The sequence below is a fragment of the Colobus angolensis genome, unplaced genomic scaffold, assembly GCF_000951035.1.
Source record: "Colobus angolensis palliatus isolate OR3802 unplaced genomic scaffold, Cang.pa_1.0 Scaffold46, whole genome shotgun sequence".
NCBI lineage: Eukaryota > Metazoa > Chordata > Mammalia > Primates > Cercopithecidae > Colobus > Colobus angolensis.
The window spans coordinates 5,031,505-5,054,697 of record NW_012118043.1 but is presented as its reverse complement, the minus strand read 5'-3'; the positions used below and the strand labels follow the sequence as shown (position 1 = coordinate 5,054,697).

At 40.7% G+C, this 23,193-nt stretch overlaps 1 protein-coding gene across 3 annotated transcripts; it reads left to right on the top strand.

Moving 5' to 3' along the window:
- Positions 1-10,728: 10,728 nt before the first annotated feature.
- On the top strand, positions 10,729-18,542 carry RNF7 (ring finger protein 7). Of its 3 annotated transcripts, none has more exons than XM_011958092.1 (3): positions 10,729-11,035; positions 15,694-15,741; positions 17,307-18,538. In XM_011958092.1, exons 1-3 carry the CDS (start codon positions 10,861-10,863, stop codon positions 17,423-17,425), a joined length of 342 nt encoding a protein of 113 aa, XP_011813482.1. In that variant the 5' UTR covers positions 10,729-10,860; the 3' UTR covers positions 17,426-18,538. The 3 variants fall into 3 exon arrangements, with proteins under 3 accessions (XP_011813482.1, XP_011813484.1, XP_011813483.1); XM_011958094.1 differs by having other exon boundaries at positions 10,734-11,028; positions 17,307-18,542; XM_011958093.1 differs by lacking the exon at positions 15,694-15,741 and having other exon boundaries at positions 10,734-11,035; positions 17,307-18,542.
- Positions 18,543-23,193: the final 4,651 nt, after the last annotated feature.

Below are 23,193 nucleotides of genomic sequence, written 5' to 3'. Positions count from 1 at the left end.
GTGAGCTTAGGTGACACATGAATCCTGTGAGGCCTCAGCTGGCCTCCACTCCACACTGCTGGCCCCATTTCAAATGGTCTGTAACATATGAAACACCTCACAGCCTGCGCCATGCATGCCACACTGCCTCCTTGCCTCAGTGGTCAAGACTTTGATCTTTGTTTGCTTACTGAAGGCTTTGCCTTCCCCTGCTTTGGACCTGTCCTCTTTGTATTTCTAACTCAGCTTTGTTTTTCTCCTTGACCATGATTTATACCTGTTTCCGATTAAATACTGTGTCACATAGAGATAGTGTTTGGCTACAGGTAACAGAACCAGCTACAGTGCCCTACACAGGTGGAAGAGGACTGGGCAGTTTCAGCTACTGCCTGCATCATCAACGTCCCAGATTCCTTCTCTCCTTCTCCACCATCGCCTCAGCAAATGCCCCTTATCCTCATGGCTACAAGGTGGCTGCCACACCTGTAACCTCTCATCTCCATTCCAGACCAGAAGAAAAAGAAGGAAAGGACAAGGAGGAAGTGCTAGTATCTGATTTTGGCCCTTTCCAAGTTGTGACATTCTTTTTTTTTTTTTTTTTTTTGAGACAGAGTTTCACTCTTGTTGCCCAGGCTGGAGTGCAATGGCATGATCTTGGCTCACTGCAACCTCTGCCTCCCGAGTTCAAGCATTTCTCCTGCCTCCCAAGTAGCTGGGATCACAGGCACGAGCCACCATGCCTGGCTAATTTTGTATTTCTAGTAGAGACAGAGTTTCTCCACACTGGTCAGGCTGGTCTCAAACTCCCAACCTCAGGTGATCTGCCCTCCTCGGCCTCCCAAAGTGCTGGGATTACAGGCGTGAACACCGCGCCCAGCCTCAAGTTGTGACATTCTAAACCACATTGTCTTGTAAGCAGGACCTGGCCATATGGCTAAATGAGAAGCAGGAAAGAGGAGAAGGCAGAGTGCCATGGGAAAGAATATGGAGGAGGGGTTGACATAGGCTCTCTGAATAACAATTAGGGATTTGGGTCTTTATTTTATAGGAAAATCAGTGAGAACTCTGGGTTTCAAATGATAGAAAACCAATTCAAACTGACTTAAGTACAAAAGTAAATCTGTTGACTCCTATAAGTCCAGGGTGGTTCTAGCTAAAAGTCCATCTGGAATCAAGGGTTCCCATAATGCCACCCACCTCCGTCTCCTAGGAGTTCTGCTGCTGTGTTGACTTTACTCAGAGGCAGGCTCTTTCCCACATGGGGGCAAGTTGAGCAGCATTAGCCAAAGGGTTACATTCTGCCTGCTTAATAATCTCAAGAAGGAGCTCTTCTTTGGATTTTCACTGGACGACCGTGAGTCACATGCACACCTGTTAAGCAATCACTGTGCCAGGGAGATGAAATACACTAGACATCCCTGGGCTATGTGCATACCCTGGAGGGCAGGGGAGTGGAACCCTAAAACAGACTCAAGGTACTGTTCCAGGAAGAAGCAAAATGGAAGCTGGGTAGGCGGAAACAAGAGATGTCTACTAAGGAAAGAGGGCCAGGAATGGTATTAGAGCTGGTAATGATAAGATCAGAATGTTGCTTTCAGATGATTAATCTGGAAGCAGGGTCCAGGATGGGCTTGGAGTTGGGGAAGTTTGGGATTAGGAAAACCAGTTAGGAGGTGATTCTATCATCCAGGTAAAAGACATGACAGTGAGAATGGGAAAGACAGGACAAGTGTAAAAAGTTACTTCAGAGTTAAATTAATTGTCAGGATCACTCACGGCAAGAAGATATAAGGAAGAGGTATGAGGTCAGAGAAAAGTCACTTGGCTAATAAGAATGTGGGAGAACGCCTCTCTCAGAAGCCTAAGACCCACTCCCTCTAAGGTAGTTGTGAGATATCCTACCTGTTTATGATTATGTTCTTTCCCCTTGCAGGTAAACTACTGGTCTTAAAAATTACAGTCACTCCCCAGATCTCTTCAGATACCTTCAGATCAATTTGAAAAAATAGCAAGAAGTCTAATACTATCCGTAAAAAGAAGAAAAAGGTAAGTTCTTGGACGTCTGTGTCACTGAGGAACAGCCACCAGGGAGTACTGTGTGGAGCCTGGGCCGTTGGGGCAGATGGCACCATCAGCTGCAGGTTTTGCATTTGATTATATGAGAATTTAGGTTCTAGGTCATGCTCCTCTACACCATCATTCCAGTCTGATGGATGATGATTGAACCAAGAGACAAGTAGTAAGAGAACAACAGTTTCCTCAAAGATTGGCACAGACTGGGCCTCCCCTCTTTAATTCCCACCGCTACCCAAATCCTAATTGCTGCTAATCTATTGTGGATTTGAAAAGATAAATTTACCTTTAAATTTACCTAAACTCTTTATGAAGGCTGTGCTACCTCTTAGGAGGTAATGCTTTATGTATGTTTATTCCCTACTGTAAGAAGTTGAACTCCTTTTTTCTATAATTTATGATGTCCTGTTTATTATTTCACAGACTAAAAACTGAATATGGGTGCGGTATTTCCATATGGATGTCATCTATTTCCATGGCCAAGCAGACGTGCCTAGATAGATATTGCTTATTCTATAGTAATATTTTTCACTGTAACCAAGTCCCTTTCAAGTTCTCAAATTTGATGATTATTGTATGAAACTTTAAAGTCATGTGATAATCCTATCTTGTGATGATCCCATCACACTTGTCATTTTCTAAAATGTGGGTTTCACAAGTAGGCCTTAGTAAAAAGAGATGCAATTCTCTGAGGCTTCATCTTGCCTGCATATGAAATTTATAAGTTGAAGGAAGTCATACTTTTATCTAAGAAAGAAAGAATCCTCTTTCATAAATATACCTATATTTATGTTGGGAACAATAAGAATGCTTGGAAATAATAACCACTTCCTAAAAGACACCATCCCTAAAAATGAGGATCCTTCCTAAATGAGGAAACTTTTTTTTTTAAGATGAGGTCTTGCTCTGTTGCCCAGGCTGGAGTGCAATTGTACAATCTCAGCTCATTGCAAACTCTGCCTCCTGCATTCAAGCGATTCTCCTGTCTCAGCCTCCTGAGTAGCTGGGATTATAGGCGTGCACCACCACGCCCAGCTGATTTTTTGTATTATTAGTAGAGACAGAGTTTCACCAAGTTGGCCAGGCTGGTGTTGAACTCCTGACCTCAAGTGATCCACCTGTCTTGGCCTCCCAAAGTGTTGGGATTACAGGCGGGAGCCACTGCGCCCAGCCAAATGAGGAAACTTCAAATCCCTCTGCCCCACCGTGAAGATGCAACAGAGCCCCATGAGAGATGGAAGAGGTGTGGTTGATTGATGTACAGATGACAGTGGGTGAGTTGGGTTTTATATGCCACAACAATATGGTGCAGGATGAAGAGCATGGCCTGGGCAGTTAGATGAACCAGAAGTCTCTGTGGAGGAACTGCCACTTTCCAGGTACTGAGCCTGGGCAAGTCAGTTCATCTCATGCTCCTCAGTTTCCTCTTGTAACTGAGGAACTTAATATATGTAAGATATAGTTATGAGGAGCAGGGCTGGGTGCAGTGGCTCACGCCTGTAATCCCAGCAGTTTGGGAGGCTGAGACAAAAGGATCTCTTGAGGCCAGGACTTCAAGACCAACCTGGGCAACATAGTGAGACCCCCTATCTCTACAAAACATTGAAAATTTAGCCAGCTGTGTTGGCATGTGCCCGTAAGCCTCGCTGTTTGAAAGGCTGAGGCAGGAGGATTGCTTAAGCCCAGGAGGACAGCGCTTCAGTGAGCTATGATTGCCCCATTGTGCTCCAGCCTGGGTGAGGAAGTGAGACCCTACCACAAAAAAAAAACAAAAAAACAGTAGCACCTATCTCAATTGGTGAGCATTGAATGAGACCACACACGTCAGGCATTTTAGAACAATGCCTTGTTCATATTATATACTCAAAAATAAATATGAGTGGCTCTTATTATTGCTGCTATCATTGTGGATGTTAGAATTGAGTGGTTCTAGTTATTTCAGCTATGACAACCACACAAGATACATAGGAAAGAAATGGAAAAAAAGAAGACTTAAGACCTCTTCGCTTTGAAGTAAAAATAAAAAACAAAAAAACATTTAATAAGTGCTAGCAAGTTTGTGGATCAAACTAACTATGAGGTAAGAATGGCATACTAAATTAGCTCCATTCTCCAGGGTCTTAGGATCTAGTTAAGAAGACAAGATCTTCGGCCAGGTGCGGTGGCCCACGCCTGTAATCCCAGCACTTTGGGAGGCTGAGGCAGGTGGATCACCTGAGGTCAGGAGTTCGACACCAGCCTGGCCAACGTGGAGAAACCCCATCTCTACTAATAATACAAAAATTGGCCAGGTGTGGTGGCACATGCCTGTAGTACCAGCTACTCGGGAGGCTTAGGCAGGAGAATATCGCTTGAATCCGGGAGGCGGAAGTTGCAGTGAACCGAGATCGCACCATTGCACTCCAGCCTGGGCAACAAGAGCGAAACGCCATCTCCCAAAAAAAAAAAAAAAGCCAAGATTTTCTTGCATTAAAAGTCAACAATAAAGTATATGAGTTGGAAAAATATGTGTCATTAAGCAGGATAAGAAAGGCCATAGGACCATAGAGTAACAAGATCAATGTAACAAATTTACCAGAACTGATGTATCCAATATGTGAGAGCTCCTGAGAACTGTTCCTGCTTAAAAGAAATGCAAATAGGCTGGGCGGGCTCGGTGGCTCACGCCTGTAATCCCAGGACTTTGGGGGCCGAGATGTGTGCATCACGAGGTCAGGAGATCGAGACCATCCTGGCCAACATGGTGAAACCCTGTCTCTACTAAAAATACAAAAACTAGCTGGTCATGGTGGCGCATGCCTGTAATCTCAGCTACTTGGGAGGCTGAGGCAGGAGAATGGCTTGAACCAGGGAGTTGGAGGTTGCAGTGAGCCAAGATCACGCCACTGCACTCCAGCGTGGTGAAAGAGCAAGACTCCATCAAAAAAAAAAAAAGAAAAGAAAAGAAAAAGAAATAAAAATAAAATTTAAAAAGACCTTTTTGGAAATTTGGCACACATATTCACTGGGTGGGAGTGTAAAATCAGTATACCCCTTTAGCAGGTCTTTTGGCAGTGTTTATTAAAATGAAAAATACATAGCTTTCCACCTGGCCATTTTGCTTTTAGAAATTTGTTTACTGTCACATGTGTGCAAGGAAATACATATGAGGATGTTCACTGCAGCACTCTTTATTTCACATGGGAAATAACTAAATTTTTCTCAAAGAGTTTCAGGAGAATAAATCACAGTAAATGTATGTGGTAGAATACTATGCAGTCATTGAAAGAATAATGTGGATACATAAGTGCTGATATGGAAAGGCATCCAAGTAACACCATTTTAAAAAACAGGTATAGAATATGTGAAAAATTCATACAAAAATGAATTGACATAATATAATCCAGCAATTTCACATATTTGTATGTATCTAAAAGAACTGAATGTAGCGTCATTAAGAGATATTTGAACACCATGTTCAAAACATGCATCAAAACAGCATCATTTACAATAAATCAAAGGTGGAAGTAGCCCAAATGTCCATGAAGAGATGACTGGATAAATTAAATGTGATATATACATAAAATGGGATATTGCTCGGCCTTAAAAACGAAGGAAATTCTGACACATGCTACAGCATGGATAAACCTTTAAGGATATTATGCTAAGTGAATAAGTCAGTCACTAAAATGCAAATACTGCATACCTCCACTTAGATACTCACAGTAGTCAAAATCAGAGACGGAAAGTAGAATGGTGGTTGGGAGGATGTATGAGGAGGGAGTTATTGTTTAATAGGTACAGAGTTTCAGTTTTGCAAGATGAAAAAGTTTTGGAGATTGTTTGCACAACACTGTGAACATACTAAACACTGCTGAACTGTACACTTAAAAATGGTTAAGATGGTAAATGTTATGCATATTTTACCACAATTTAAAAATTTTTTTAAATTGATGCATAGTGTGTCTGCTTGTACATATACAGGAATTTCTGGAGAGTCTATTAATAGTACTTGGGTTTTTATTGTATTCCTGTTTTACTGTTCTTATCATTTGTGAGCTGTCAATTTTTAAAAACTTAAAATTGTTCAATAAATTATGATGAGCTTGTTAAACATCAGTAACAGCGCTCTTTGCTTGCTGTGTGACCTGGTGCCAAAAGTGTAGAAGAAGCGCAGTAAATCCTGTGATTTCCTGGGAGGACATGAATATGTGGTGGCAAAGAGTGGCCAGTGAGAACACAAAGATGAGTACATTTTTTCTAAGCACAGAGGGCAATCCAGCTGAAGAAGGCAGGGAAAGTTCTGTCTGATTTTGAGGAAAAGCCAGTCCATGGTACGCTTGGATGACTGTGCAGACCAGTCTCACAAGGATCCTGCAGAGGGGTGCCGGGGATGGCCTTGACAGGTAGGTTGGGGTCATATTGTGGCAGGGCTTAAATGAACAATCAGGACATTTAGATTTCGTTCTGATGATAATGTGGAGCTTTGGAACATTTTGAGCAGGAGAGTGTCAGAGGTAGGAAAATTAACCAGGCATGTCAAATTGAGTGGGAGTTAGACTGGGGAGGAAAGGCAGGGAAGAAGTCAGGACACCATAATCCAGAAGCAGGGTGATGAGGTTAAGATTCTACAATGGGAATGGAAAGTTTGGTTGATTCTAGAAACTTCTAAAGAAAGAATGAACAGATAATTGTGCATGAAGGGCGAGGAAGGGGAAAATGTCAACAGTGACTGTGGTTTCAGACCAGGACAGTTATACCTAGGAGAGAATTACATCTCAGGCAAAGAAAGCAAACTGTTGAAAGAAAGCTAAATTTTGCAAGAAAGGAAATGAACTCCCTTTCACCTGTCGAGTAGGAAGCAACAATGAGTCATTCAAGCAGATGTCACCAATATCTAATAGAAAAACTCAGCAGATTTCAAAAAAGAGGTAGTGCTACACTCATCCACATCTGCAGTTCCAGAAGATTCAATGTGGAGCAATTTTAGACAAATGGATTAAAATCGATCCCCAAAACTCTACTTTCTCAGCAAAGTCACCAGGTTTCTAAAGAAGGCATCATGAAACTTAGGCATGAGTTTCTCTCTTTCATTTTTCATCTATTCTGAAATATTCTACATCACTTCTTTTTTTACATCTGAAATTGATTTACGTCACACAGTTGATGATTGATGTCTTACAATGAATGAAATATAATGTTGGGAGGATTTAAGGAATTCTCCAACAAAGGCTGATTGCTTTGGTCAAATGTACGCTTTCAGTATGGGGTGTGTGTGCACGTGTGTGTGTGTGTGTGTGTGTGTTGGGGGAGTAGGGCAGCAGGATTAATAATTTATGGCCACAGCACCGTCATCTAAGACCAAGAGAGGTAAATGAACTGGAGGGTTCCATCTGACCAAAAAAGACCAGCAAATGCTCAGGGACCTATGGACACGAACACAATTATTTCCAAGAAAAAAGATGAGCCATAACTCTTGTCTGACAAGTGTGATGGAGAGCAGACTTGCTTAGAAGGACATTCCCAGGAGGAGGTAGCATATACATTTCAGGCTAGCTTTGATCTCTAGCCTCTAGGAACAATTTTCTTGCTTTGTCATTATAGTTCCAAACATTGGTCCCTTTGGGGAAACTACTCCAGCTCAACAAGCAAATGTCATCAGGTTTGTTTTTGTTTTTATTTCTTTCCCTGGTGCAGGAAAGAAGTCCAGAATATGCCTCTATAGCATAAGCATTATTTTGAGCGAAAGGCATTTGAGAATTGACAGATGCAGGAAGAGTTGTTTTATTTTATTTTAATCTTTTCCCTGAACTTACCTGTCTAAAAGCAATGCCTCTCAAAAGAATTCAACTGTCTTAAATTCCTTCCCAGGAATTGTAAAACCAGGGAAGACTGACCCTATCATTAGAAACAAGAAGTTGGTACTGGGATAATAAATCAGCTAATAGACTTTGTCACAAAACTATCATATCTCCCATCTATTCTCCCAAAGGCCTGTTTATCTTTTCTGAAAGTTATTTTCCAGAAGTACCCTTTCTCTTTCTCCCTTTCCTTTATTTAGACAGTATATAAGCCCCAAATTCTAATTGCCCCTTGAGTCATAACTTTCTGTGAACTCTGACTACTTCGGTGAATAAAAATCTATCTTTTCTCCTGCTAATCTGTATTTTGTTGGTTTAATTTGCAATCCCCCCAAATACTGAACCTAAGAGGGTAGAGGGAAAGTTTTACCTCCCTGACAACAGGAAAACTTATTTTGTTAAAGATGAATAGCACAGAAGGGGGAAATGATGGTTGGAATGAGGACCAAAGAAATAACAAAAATGTCCACTTGTACTGAGACAAACTTTTCCTAAATATTTATCAGTTAGTCCTTAAATATTTTGCTTAAGAGAAGTCCTCAAAATTAAAGAAACTATGTCTTCAATGTACTGAGCAGAAGGAATGGAGACTGTGCAGCTGAGAAAGCAGGGCCTGAAAAATAAGTGTGGATTGTGTCCCCACACACCAAGGACTGGTGAGAGGAACAACACACAGTGGTGGAGTGGGAACTGAGCAGGCCATGAGGAGGACAGATATTTGTTTTGCTGCATTCAAGGCCGCCTATAGTTCCTGCCCTTTGGGTGCTCATGATGGCAGACAAGCTCTCATGAAGGTGAACCAAAGGAGGGAAATCACAGGAGACCCGTTGGCCCCGCCACGCCTTAACAGCTGCTGCCGCCTGAACTTTCTGCCGCACTCCTGCTTTCCCTTCTCCCCATGCATGCTAGCTTGTTGCACTGAACTCCGGCGCATCACTCATTCCTGTTCTTTTTGTCAGGAGAAGAAGTTCTCCTGACATGCAGTGTGTCAAAACCATATTCATCTCCCCAACCCGCCTTCCACTTCCCGCCCCTATGCTCCCTCCTGGCTTCTATTCTCAAATTTCACGGCAGCAGACACCTCTCTCCAGATTTCATGCCTCAGCAAGGGCACATACCATTCCTCCAGCAAAGCCATCCTTCTCCCTTTTCACCATTTCATCCTTTTGTCTTTCAAACTTCTCACCAACTGGGTGCATTTTATCCTTCTCTTTGTTAGATACCTAGCATTTACAGCCATCTCTAGGCAGATGTGTGGTCGTTCAGTAAGAAGGGAACACATGTTTTGTGTGCTCACTCCAATGGGTGTCTGGCTTATAAAGTTGGTGTGGTCCAATTCCTGTCTGCCACCACCATTGTGCTCTGCTCTGGCCAACAGCTCAGGGAGGTTTGCTGTCTCCACTGGCCCTGAAGGCCTCCCATGTTCCCCCAGTTCAAACTTCACTTCTCCCATGAGGTTTTTCCTCACTGCATCCTGTACCCTTACAGCCCTTAACACACCACTCAGCAAATACACATTTGCATCTAACCAAATGTGACCCTGCGTCCATATTTATGTTTCTATATATTAATGCATTCTCGTTTCCCCTGCTAGGCTCCATTAGCCTGGTTAGCTTTTGCCCAGGTATCAGGAGATGAGGGGATGGCGAGAGGCTCAAAATCCAAACTTGACAGAGTAGGTGTCCACCACTAGGTGACGGTGGGATCAGGCATCTCCTTAGGCTGTCTGTGCTTCTGCTTTCTTTTCAATGGAGATGCCTGCTTTCTTGGAAACATAGGTGATGGTGGGCTAGCAGTAGAAGCACTACTGTAATAACGATGTGATCTTTGTCATTTCACTTCTTCGGACCTCATTAGTCCTACATATAAAAAGAGGAAGTTAAACTAGCTCAAATGTACTGAGCAGAAGGAATGGAGACTGTGCAGATGAGGAAGCAGGGCCTGAAAAATACGTGTGGGTTGTGTCGCCACACACCGGGACTCCTGGGATCCTGACCTCTTTTAGGGGTCAAAAGAGGGCAAACTAGTTGCCTAACAATATTTAGAGCTATTTCTCTCTTTTCACTCTCATTCTACGAGTGTACACCGGAGTTTCTAGAAACTACATGGTATGTGAAGTTATCCCTCTAATGATAACCTCTGATGAGGTTATTACTGTGATTTTTAATGAATACATTTTAAAATGTTTTAATTTCTTAAAAAGAAACATTAATCTCTATATATGTGTGTACACATATACAGGAAATGTATGAATATTCATTATACATGAATGTACATATATTCATTGTATATATGTATATATATTCATACATAATATGTGTGTGTGTATATATATGTTTATACATTTCCTACATAAATAAAAGCTCTTTAAGGGACTAATAATTTTTAAGTGAAAAGGAGTCCTGAGACCAAAAAGTCTTAGAATCACTGAACCAGATTTCTAGATCTTTAAGATCATTAATTCACTCAAGAAATAATTCTGCCTCTTGTGGCCAGGCATTTTGTAGATACCGAGGACAATGTGGTGATAAGAACATGTTCCCTGCTCTGATAGAGTTTTACACTTGGGAAGGAAGAGACAAACAAATAAATTAACAAGATTATTTCTGAGAGCAGTAGGTTTAATGAAGCCATAAAGCAGGACACACATGCCAGCATAATCTGTGCGCAAGCTCAGACGTAACACCCCGCAGCGCGGCAGGCGGATTCAGCTGCGTCGCCCCGAGAGGCCGCCAAGCCCGCTCCGTCGCCCCAGGAGGGCGAGGGCGGGGCCTGCCTGCCCCCGGTCGCTGGCGTCCGGTGACGTCACTGGGCCGCGCCAGCCAATCGTGGGCGGCCGGGGTCTAGGCACCACGGTGGCCTACGGCCTGCGGGCGGCGCTGTGGCCCGTCGGGCGGCCCAGCAGAGCCGCCCTAGCCTCCCGCCTACCCCAAGCCAACGTCTCCGCCGTCGGCTCCGCGGCGCCGCCATGGCCGACGTGGAAGACGGAGAGGAAACCTGCGCCCTGGCGTCTCACTCTGGGAGCTCAGGCTCCAAGTCGGGAGGCGACAAGATGTTCTCCCTCAAGAAGTGGAACGCGGTGGCCATGTGGAGCTGGGACGTTGAGTGCGATACGTGCGCCATCTGCAGGGTCCAGGTGATGGGTAAGCGCTGCACGCAAGGCCGGGGCCGCGCTGCGGCCTCCGGGAGCCGACTTCGGGGTTGGGAAGGGACGGACGCCCGCCAGAAGCCTTGGAAAGTCCACTGCCTTGGGGAGTGGGTGGAGGTCGCCCTGCCCGGGCGCCGGAGGAACGCGGAGCCAGGATCCTGCTGCGACTCCTGAGGGCTGAGGTGTTGTGTAACAGGCCCCCGGCGCCGGGTGGTTGGTGTTCCAGGGAGAGAAATGGGCAATAAACGGAGGTAAACAAGGTAATTTCAGGTAGTGATGGGTGTGACCAGGAAAATAAAACCGGCTGATTGTTGGGAACTAGCAGGAAACACTTCGGTTTGTGTGGCCAGCCCCTGTTCTAAAAGCTCATCGCAAGGTGGACAGAGTAAAGGCCGTGATTCAGCAGTGAACTTGGTCACCACCAAAGTGATGCTCCGGAGTCATCTTCCACAAAACGACACCCTTAGTTCTCCTCGAGGGACGCAGGAAAGTGTTCACAGCCATTGCATTTCCGGATTAGCTTACCGCCGCTCTTCGAATGGCTTTTAAATCTGGATTGATCTAAGACGGGTCAGATAGCACTAGCGTGGCTTGAAGGGGACAGTGTGATTCAAGAATATTTAAGTTTCATGGAAGCTGAAGAATTGTAAGCCCTTTTTTCAGAAATGTAAAACTTCATCTCCATTACACCCCCCTCTCCATATCGGATGTCATTTCCTGGAGAAGATACTGCCCTGCTCTGAGTCATGCCTTTGTGGAGAACCCTCTTACAAATATGTCTTCTTTCTGTGATATTTTGAGTTAAAATATTAGACCAAGCGAAACGTTTCAGAACGGTTTAATCTTGTTATATTTTATATGGTTCTAAGATCTCAGACCACTTTGAAAAGCAGGTGCTATTTAAATGCAAGTTGTATTTTCAGATAGGGCATTTAAAATTACTGTGAGAGCATCTTCAGTGGAGTTCTTTATTGAGGGTAGTTAAAGAAAACAGATACTTCTATAGTTTGAAAACTGACTTGAAAAATGAGAGAATTGGAGAACATAAAGAGAACTGCTGTCCTTGAGGGGGGATGAGACTTTAAACCTACCAGAATCAAGAGCTTTCTCAATTTATGCTCTTTTGTCTTTTATTATAAGGGCTTGTTTCAAAGAGGATTTACAACAATTGGATTCAGGTGTTTTTACCTTTTACTTTTGAAAGACCTTGTTGTTAGACATGACCCACTTATTTTATATGGATCACTTGAGCCCAGGAGTTTGAGACCTGCCTAGGCAACATCGCAAGACCCTATCTCTACAATTAAAAATTAAAATAAAAAAAGTGACCAGGCATGGCGGACTCCAGCTACTCAGGAGGCTGAGGTGGGAGGATCCCTTGAGCCCAGGAGGTCGAGGCTACAGTGAGCCTTGTTCCTGCCACTGCCACGATACTCCAGCTTGGGTGACAGAATGAGACCCTGTCTCAAAAACAAACAAAACATATTAGGCTTTAAAAGTATCTAGTTTATTTGCCAGCAATACAGCTGCCCCTACCCTCACTTAGGAATCATAATTTCCAGTTTGGAAAGCATTTTTTAACTGATCCAGGAGACCTTTTTTTTTGCAATACAAATTTTGCTAAACATTTTATCTCCTAAATAAATTTCCTTTAGTTTAAAGGAAACTAAACTTTCACTTAGTTCCTTTTCAGTTTAAAAATAATGTTCCCAAAGGGTATTTTCAAAAGATTTCTCTCCCAAAAAGCTATTTCCTCCCCAAAGGAAAAACATTTAAGCAGTAAGTGGAAATGTATTACCTGAAATAATGATTGAAACTTTGCAACAAATAAACTTTACTGAGATATTTTAATGTAGGTCAAAGTATAGGCTATAAATGACACATTTCATCGTAAACTTTCTAATTATAGCAAGTATTCTACTACAGGATCAGTCTTGCATATTTGCAAACAGCTGTACTTTGGGTTCAGGAAAGTATTCTAGGCTAGACCTTTGTATTTTGTTTATGAGGTGTTAAAACCCACTTAGAGGTCAGGTGACAGCAGAAGGAAATTTTTTTTTCCAGACTTCCTAGTCCTTACCCTAGCACCCTTCTAAAAGGTGTTATTGTACTCCTTAGAAATGTGCTGTTTTAGATTCTAGGAAGATCATTAAAACAATTTTTTATCTTTTATCTGAAACTTTAGGAATTTGTGTAGATTTGGGTCAGTTTTGATATTCTACATTAGAGCTATAAGCGTAATTTAGAGATTCCTAGATTCAGCAGCAAGAACCCACTTTGTTCCCTTTCCTTAGTATTTGGAATTTATCTCACACTTGTGATTTATTATACTTTCTGCTCCCAAGATTTGCCTGTCAGCCCATTCTGATATGGATAACACTCCCATCTTGGTTTCCACTATCCTCCCTTCATTCAGAAAGGAGTGATGATTGCACAGTGAGCAAGTGCTGATGAAAAGGGTTAAATAGGTTTGCTAGTACAGCCAGTTATAATAGCCAGGGTAACCCTTCATGACTGTATCACCCTGGATATTTCACATAACTTTTGGGAGCCTTATTTTCCTAATTTGTAAAGAGACAGTTGGGATCACCAACCTTAATATTAAAATTCTGTGATTGCACAGAACTAGAGCCAGATACAGGTAGCATGTCTTCACTGTTGTATCACAACCCTCATGATATTTAGTTGCCTGTCTACGTCCCCATTTGCTGGTGAGCCCCTTGAGACCCAGCCTTGGTCATTTTGGTGTCCGCAGTACATAACTCCCTGCACAGAGGAGTAATTGTGGGATTGAAGAAAACCTCAGGAGGCAGTGGTTGTTTTTAATCCACACTGAAGAGACTAGGGCGGTGGTGTGTTTTTAAGGGTAAGAGCATGTGGAGAGGAGCAAACAAATGCCTGAGCAAAATCCAGTGTAAGAAGAGAAGCAGGCTTCAACTCCACTGTGTTTCTGTTTTTACAGAATTCTTTTTCTCCTATTTATGTTAAAAACTATTTTCTGTTGGTTTGAACTTCCTTTTACCCAACACTGACTCCTCTTCCAGCTAGTGGATGAGTCCATTTTTGGTCCCTAAAATATTCTATATTACTTTTTTCATTAAGCTTATAGTATTCCAGATTGAATTTTGAAAACTTCTAGTACAGCCTTTAGGATCTCATTTTTAGTGTTTACACCTACTCCACTATATTAGAAGTTACTGTAAGCTCACTGGGCATGCTCATGGACAGTTCATTTTCAAGACACCCTTTTAAATAACCCATATATATAATGTTAGTGTTTGTTTATATGTACATCAAGAAATTCTAGAAGGATATCCAAGAAACCAGTAATAAAGTAATTTATTAAAGTACTTTACCATTGTTGGGTAAATGCTTTGGGCTCAGACTTACCTGTAAAGGAAGTATTTTTTTTTTTTAACTTTTATTTTAGGTTCAGGGGTATAAGTGCAGGTTTGTTACATAGGTAAACTTGTGTCACGGGTTTGTCGTACAGATTATTTCATCACCCAGGTATTAAGCCTAGTACCCATTAGTTATTTTTCCTGATCCTCTCCACCCTCCACCTGCGAAAGGCCCCAGTGTGTGTTGTTCCCCGCTGTGTGTCCATGTGTTCTCATCATTTAGCTCCCAAGCATTTTCTTACAAAGAAAAAAACCTTAGTGTTTAGGGATATCTAGTATTTACTTATTTTATATATAAAATTCTCACCAGTATATATCATTCCCACTTAATATATAAATACCTCACAGTATTGTCCCTTTTTTACAGATGAGGGAATTGGAGTTCATAATTGGTCCAAGGCCATGAACCTAATCAATGCCAGTGAAATGGGATTTGATTGTAGATCTGGCTCCGCAGCCCTTGCTTTCCTCTCTGTGTCTCACTGGCTTCTCACCAGCCTTGTCTGGATGACCATCAGTAGCAACCTATTAGAAGCATACAAAGCAGTTCATTTTAGAGGAAGTCTCAAGTGTCTTAGGGTAGAAAGTAAAAAGTTGCTTTTTATGAGTTGCTGAAGGAAAACTTCTGTATCAGTAAGTATGGATGACTTTAAAAAACCTGTTTATGAAAGAATCAAATTTTTTCAATTTAATTTTTATATAAGTTATATATTCACATAGTTCAGAAATTGAGGAAGGTATGTATGTTACCTGGAAGAGGAGTGAAAACTCTCCTTCCCATTCCAAACCCTCCCGGTAAACTTTATTATTGGTTCCTTGGGTATCCTAGTGTTTCTTGATGTATGTATAAATAAATGCTAACATATATATATGGTTTATTTAAAGGGTGTCTTGAAAATAAACTGCCCGTGAGCATGCCCAGTAAGCATATAGTAACTTCTAATATAGTGGAGTGTGGCATATTTTTCTCTAGTAATATTCTCTATTGGCACTGTCAGGACATCTTTTCATCAGAGCTTATAAAAATAGAGGATTTGTTGTTAACTGTTGTGAAATTGCCCCTGGTTATAAGTAAATTAGTAGAATGCCTTGTACTTTATTCCTCTTTAAATAGTTATATTCAGATGAGAAATTAATAGTATGAATCTTTACTGCCATATCTAACCCTTAGAGCTTTTGACTTTGAAGTGTCTGGTTTTTAAAAATTGCACTCTGAGCATCAGAATGAGAATTGCTGTTTGTTTACTTTTAGATGCCTGTCTTAGATGTCAAGCTGAAAACAAACAAGAGGACTGTGTTGGTATGTTGTAATTTCGTTCTCTTGCTTTTTCAACTGAAGGTTTTCTCTCAGTAGGGGTGTTTGAATTTGAAATTAAGATTGACTTTATCAATACACAAAAATAAACTGTAAAGCAGTGATCCATTATTATAAAATATGTTGGTTCTCAGAAGAGTTTAATGGAATGAACCTGCAAATCCTTTTATTGCCATAATTAAGAATTGGTTATATATTCCAGACATGGTCATAATAAACATTTTGGTAATCAAAAATTAAATATTTTCTATTTAGAAAATTATAAAATCAGAATGTCAAAACATTATTTGAATTTTGGCTATGTTATAGGTCACTTTTGTTTCTAATAAGGCATTTCACTTTTCAATACTTTTATAATACGGTATTTAACTTTAAAACCAGAGTAGAAAAATTCTAAGTCTCAAGTATGTTTTTGGAATGTGGTTTGTGTATCAAATTTTCTTTAGAGTCTTAGACTATAAAAGTTGTCGTAGGCTAAATATTTTAGGCAGTTCAAAGATTTTTATGCCCTAGTTCTTGAGGTGATCAAGTCTGGATTGCTATATAAACATGTTTACAGATTTTCTTAGAATAAAAGATTGGCTTTGTATTTTGTGTTTGCGTGGTGTACATAGAACACAAATACATGATGTACATAGAACTTCTTAATATTGATTCTTGCAGTTTTGATCCAGTTCTTCCTCCTGAAACACTTAGAATGTTTCACCCTTGCTTCCTACACCCTGTAGCAAATTTTCATAGGAATTTTTTTTTTCTTTTTTTCTGCCTTATTTCTTTCATTTAATCTTTTTCTCTTGTCATATAGCTCAGTTGATCAAGCAAGGGACAGATGAATACCAAATTTGAGATTGCATTCTAGGTTATGGATGATATTCCTTGTTTTAAAGTTTTTCTTCCATGCTGCTTGTTTAAAAAGTATTAATTTGGGAATTGTGAGGGGCAGGCCACTTTCTTGGATCACAGAGAGACCTCTCTCTCCAGCCAGCCACTTTGAAAATTTCATCGTCACATGAGGAATTGCACTGCTTATGGATGACTTAACAATTCATTACTTTTAGAAAACAGCTCAGCTCAGTAGATGCACAACTGAATATTTAGAAGCATGTTATTTATAATAGCCTACTGCATGCTAAAAACATTTATAACTCATTCTGTCTTGGTAAATAAAAATTGGAAGGACATTTTTCCATAAAATAAAGCCCAGAAGGTCTCTAAGGTCAGTGCATAACTGAGAAGGTCAGATCTAAGGAAGGTTCAAGTCCTTTCATCTCCTAAGTTCAAGAAGACAGCATGTGGAGCTGTGTAGGAACTAGGGGTCATCACATCACCCATAGATTCTAGAACGGGGATGGAAAGGCTCTCAAACAGTGACTTGTGTCTCTGTGTAATTTACACATTTAAGTTTCTGTTTCTTTATAGATAGAAAAACATTATTTTGGCCAATTACCTTTTTTCAAGATTATTATTTGTAATATAAAATAAGCTATAATTTTGAGTTCAGTATTTAAATTGAAATATGTAATGTCAACTCTTCTTTTTCTTTCTTTCAGTGGTCTGGGGAGAATGTAATCATTCCTTCCACAACTGCTGCATGTCCCTGTGGGTGAAACAGAACAATCGCTGCCCTCTCTGCCAGCAGGACTGGGTGGTCCAAAGAATCGGCAAATGAGAGTGGTTAGAAGGCTTCTTAGTGCAGTTGTTCAGAGCCCTGGTGGATCTTGTAATCCAGTGCCCTACAAAGGCTAGAACACTCCAGGGGATGAATTCTTCAAATGGGAGCCGATGGATCTGTGGTCCTTTGGGACTCATCAAAGCCTTGGTTTAGCATTTTGTCAGTTTTATTTTCAGAAATTCTCTGCGATTAAGAAGATAATTTATTAAAGATGGTCCTTTCTACCTCTGTGGTGTGTGTCGCGCACACAGCTTAGAAGTGCTATAAAAAAGGAAAGAACTCCAAATTGAATCACCTTTATAATTTACCCATTTCTCTACAACAGGCAGTGGAAGCAGTTTCGGAGAACTTTTTGCATGCTTATAGTTGATCAGTTAAAAAAGAATGTTATAGTAACAAATAAAGTGCAGTTTAAAACCCAACTCTCATTCTTAATTTGTTCCTAATATGTATTTTTGGCAGGGAAAGGGAGTGGTCCATGAAATCTTTATGTGATGTGAGGATGTTAAGTTTGGGCCAGTGAACGGGGTAGATAAAATTTAACTTTTAGGCATATGGAATTTTGATTGCCTTTAAAGTTACTATTCTCTGTCATTCAGCAAGAAAACGTAGATCTGCACTCACCTCACTGTTCAATCATTGAGTGGTAAAGGACGGAAGTATTTTCTGGTTCTGGTCAGATGATGTAATTTTTTTTTTTTTTTGAGGTGAAGTCTTGCTCTGCCACCCAGGCTGGAGTGCAGTGGCATGATGTCAGCTCACTGCAACCTCCACCTCCCAGGTTCAAGCGATTCTCCTGTCTCAGCCTCCCGAGTAGCTAGGATTATAGGCATGTGCCACTACACCTGGCTGATTTTTGTGTTTTTAGTAGAGACAGGTTTCCCCATGTTGACCAGGCTGGTCTCGAACTCCTGAGCTCAGGTGATCCGCTCACCTTGCCTCCCAAAGTGCTGGGATTACAGGTGTGGATCACTGCGCCTGGCCCAGATGATATAATTTAACTGTGTTTTAGGTAACATGTTAATAAGGGAAAATGTTCACCAGTGTAGCATTGGGTCAAAAAGTTCATTTTATCACACAATGTTTTAATAAATGGTTTATTCTGCTTACCTTATTTGAATTGTCATTATAATTTTATGTGCAACCTTAATAAACTTGTCGAGTAAATACTTTAATTTGAAAAAATTCATATGCATTTGCTCTTTCATTTGACAATAATAAAATTTAAGGTTTATTACCTGGAAACAGTGCAAGAAAACACTAAACTTTATCAAACTGTTTCACACTGAGGGGAGGTTATTTTGTAACAACGGACCACAAGTTCATTTTGGATTCTTCTGTGGTAGAGTCTACTGATATGAATTTAAGAAAAAACCTTAGAATCTTAATTTTCACATCTGCAGATTCAGTTTGCCATTCTGAATTTTTAAATCTAAGAGATGTGGATACATAGAATGTTTAAAAACGTAACAATTAGAATAAAAAATTAAAATTATGCTTTTGTATGGGTTACTTTTTATGAATCACATTTCTCTGGAAATTTTTGCTTTGTATTTTTTCATAGTTGTCTCTCTAGCTACTGAAAAAATTACACAAATATCTTTGGCCATTTGAATTTATCATTGTGCAGTAAACTGTTTTAGTAACTTTCTGTTGGACCTTTTTAGAAGGTTGCATCCTTAAAATGTGAACCAGATACACGGCTTTGCATTGAAGAGGAAAGCAATAGAATGTCAGGTTACTTTAGGCAGTGTGACACTATGTAAATGAAATGTGGAGGATGGCGCTAACAATTTCATTTTCCACACAGCAAAACCACAGTCCCACCACCTAACAAAGCCCTGTTTATGCTACACACCAGCATCTGAGGGAAGAGGAGGCGCTGTGACAAAGCAGCGCTGATGCTGCCCAGCCTGCCGTGATCACAGCTCATCTGCACAGCCGTCCAAAAGTTTAATACATATTCATCAGAAGGAATGCTGGGGCAATTTTGGGTTCCAACACAAAAGTTAAGCATCGAACAGATTTTTCTTCCCATTTGATTAAATGATGCTGATTTTATTTTACTCTTTACTCTTGCATTAGAAACAAACATTAGTTATGTTTCTCTATTTAATTTTTCGTCTATGCAAATTGTGTTATTACAGCTGACCGCTATCAGCAAATCTTAACTCTGTCAGTCCCATTGCTTCCTTTTTTATAAAAATACTGTATCCCCCTTTACTGTCATGCAGTGAAATTCATAAATATATTTCCTACACATATAATTTAAATGTATATAATTGTTATATGACAGAACTAAAAAGAACTTGTAATTCAGTTGTATTTCAGTATAGAAATGCTTGGACATGGCCAGGCACGATGGCTCACGCTGTAATCCAAGCACGTTGGGAGGCCAAGGCAGGCGGATCAACTGAGGTCAGGCGTTCGAGACCAGCCTAGCCAACATGGTGAAACCCCGTCTCTAATAAAAATTGGCCGGGTGTGGTGACAAGTGCCTGTAAGCCCAGCTACTCGGGAGGCTGAAGCAGTAGAATCTCTTGAACCCAGGAGGCAGAGATTGCAGTGAGCCAAGATCACACCATTGCAGTCCAGCCTGGGCAACGAGTGAAACTCTGTCTCAAAAAAAAAAAAAAAAAAAAAATGAAAGTAACTGTAAGAAAAAGCACTTTGCTGCTTTTTAAGTTATTGCCATGGAGCCAGGCATGGTGGTGCACACCTGTAGTCTCAGCTACTTGGAAGGCTGAGGCGGGAGGATTCCTTGAGCCTGGAAGTTTGAGACTGCAGTATACCATGATCATACCTGTAAATAGCCACCACACTCCAACCTGTGCAACATGGCAAGACCCTGTCTCCAAATAAATAAATAAATATTAAGTCATTGCCACAGGGTAGTTTGGAGTAATGAATGTTTTGTGCTCTGCAATGAAAAGGAGAAAATTTAAGTGTTTAGTAAGCCCTTGTTTGTATTTATTTTTTTGAGACGGGAGTTATACTCTTGTTGCCCAGGCTGGAATGCAATGGCGCAATCTTGGCTCGCTGCAGCCACCACCTCCTGGGTTCAAGTGATTCTTCTGCCTCAGCCTCCCAAGTAGCTGTGATTTGTACAGGCATGCTCCACCATGCCCAGCTAATTTTTTGTATTTAGTAGAGACAGGGTTTCACCATATTGGTCAGGGTGGTCTCGAACTCCTGACCTCAGGTAATCAACCCGCCTCAGCCTCCCAAAGTGCTAGAATTACAGGCATGAGCCATCACGCTGGGCCCAGCCCTTGTTTTTTAAAAAAATATTTAAAGAATAAAATATTACTGATTTGGCTATAAGGAAAATTAAAGTACAAATATATTTTGAATTTTAATCTATTTTGTATTGAACATTTGAATAGTATAACAAAATACTGAAAAATGTTTGCATGTAAGTTCCCATTTTCCATCTTTAAGTCATTCCATTTCCGCTATCATTAGGTTTTGTTCAGCAAAATATGTCTTACAGGGAAAGTATTTTCTTTGCATTTTAATACTCTTACTTAGTTGCAGTACAGCTAGGATAACTGGATTTGAATCCTAGCTCCACCATTTATTTGTATGATTTTAAGCAAGTTACTTCACCTCTCCGTACCTCAATTTCTTCATGTACAAGGTAATAATAATAATAACATTATAACAATACTTGGCCGGGCATGGTGACTCATGCCTATAATCCCAGCACTTCGGGAGGCTAAGGCAGGAAGATTGCTTGAGCCCAGGAGTTTGAGACCAGCCTGAGCAACATAGTGAGACTTCATCTCTACAGAAAATAAAAACAAAATTAGTGGACGTGGTGGTGTGCACCTGTAATTCTAGCCACTCAGAAGGCTGAGGAGGGAGGATTGCTTAAGCCCAGGAGGTCAAGGCTGCAGTGAGCCATGATCATGCCACTGTATTCCATCCTGGGCAACAGAGCAAGACCCTGTTTCAAATAATAATAATAATACTTACCCCTTTAGTTTTTTTTGAGGATTGAGGACTAACTCTATAAATTTAGCACGGTATCTAGCACATTGTTAAGTGCAACTGTTACTGTTTCATTTTAGTCATTGTTAGAAGCACTTTTAGTACAAGTATTACTTTAAAAATATGTTTCCAGTTATGAAATAAAACACTCCTGTTCTCAATAAAAATTTTATAAGAAAAAGTTAATTGTTCTGAACATGATTAGATTACTTGTAGCACTGTGAGTTTTTGTGAATAATAGTAGTAAGGCCTCAATAACTTGCCTGTTATGTTTTTCTAATCAGTCAACATGATTTTCGGATTTTATTTTTAAATTTTTATGTTATATTTCTTATGACAGGGTTTCTGTCTCCAAGGTTGAGGTGTATTGGCATGATCACAGCTCACTGCAGCCTCAACTTCCCAAGCTCAAGCAATCCTCTCACCTCAGCCTCCCAAGTAGCTGGGACCACAGTTGCACACTGCTACACCCAGCTAATTTTTTATTTTTTTGTACAGATGGGGTTTCCCTGTGTTGCCCAGGCTGGAGTTGAACTCCTGAGTTCTCAAGTGATTTTCCCGCCTCGGCCTTCTAAAGTGCTGGGATTATAGGCATGAGCCACCATACCCAGCCAAGATTTTATATTAAGAAAAGGTTTTGGTGAGGTCTCATTTTAATTTTAGGTTTTCCATCTTGGTAGAAATATCTTGCAGTGAGCCAAGATCGTGCAACTGTACTCTAGCCTGGGTGACAGAGTGAGACTCCATCTCAAAAAAAAAGAAAAATATGAATATAAAAATAAATTTTTTGCATAGTTGATTTTGGGAATCTTCATATGCTTAGAAAATTAACCTTTTTCTATTAGGTTGGTGCAAAAGTAATTGTGTTTTTTTTGCCATTAAAAGTAATGGTATAAACCATTACTTCTATTAATACAACCCTCAATTTTCATTTTCATAGCCTTTCAGAGTGGGAGTAAGCTTTGCAATCAACCTGCTGCTTTCTCTTATCTGTACACTTGATAAATCTGAGTCAGTGGTTGGAATGGAATCTGCTTTTCCTGTGTTGGTTACAAGCAAGCACTTGCCCTGGGTGAGTGTAGCCGCAGTATAGCATAGAATTAAGACTACAGTTTCAGAATCAGCCCCACTTGAAATGTTGGCTCTATCATTTACTAGCTGTGTGATCTTGCACAAAATCCTTAACTTCTCTGTGCCTGTTTCCTCAACTAAAATGGGATAACATTGTTATCTACCTCATGGAGTTGTTATGAAGATTAAATAATTGCATTTTAGCTGCAAGAACAGTGCTTGAAACAGTAAGCACTCAACAAATGTCAGCCATTATTATATAGATCACTACTGATGCTGGTAACCTCTTTGCCTTAATTATAGAATTGCCTTTAAGAAAGGAATATTGTTTGCAGAGATACTTCTTGTAAGAATTATGATGTTTGTGTGCAGCTACAACCTGTAAAACAATTGCCAACGTGAGTTTTCAGGAGAGTGGTTTATAACCTTTTTTTTTTTTTAACTACCCCAACACATTCCTGTCAGCAAAAATGGGTTCTCCCACAGTGGTTCCCAAAGAAGTGTGTGTGTCCCAGGCAGGGCAAGGAATAGAGTTAGAGAAAACTGCTCAAGCAGAGTGCAGTGGCACACACCTGCAGTCTCAGCCGTTTGGGAGGCTGAGGCAGGAGGATTGCTTGAGGCCAGGAGTTTAAGGCTCTAGTGTGTGATGGTCATGCCTGTGAATAGCTACTGCACTCCAGGCTGGGCAACACAGCGAGACT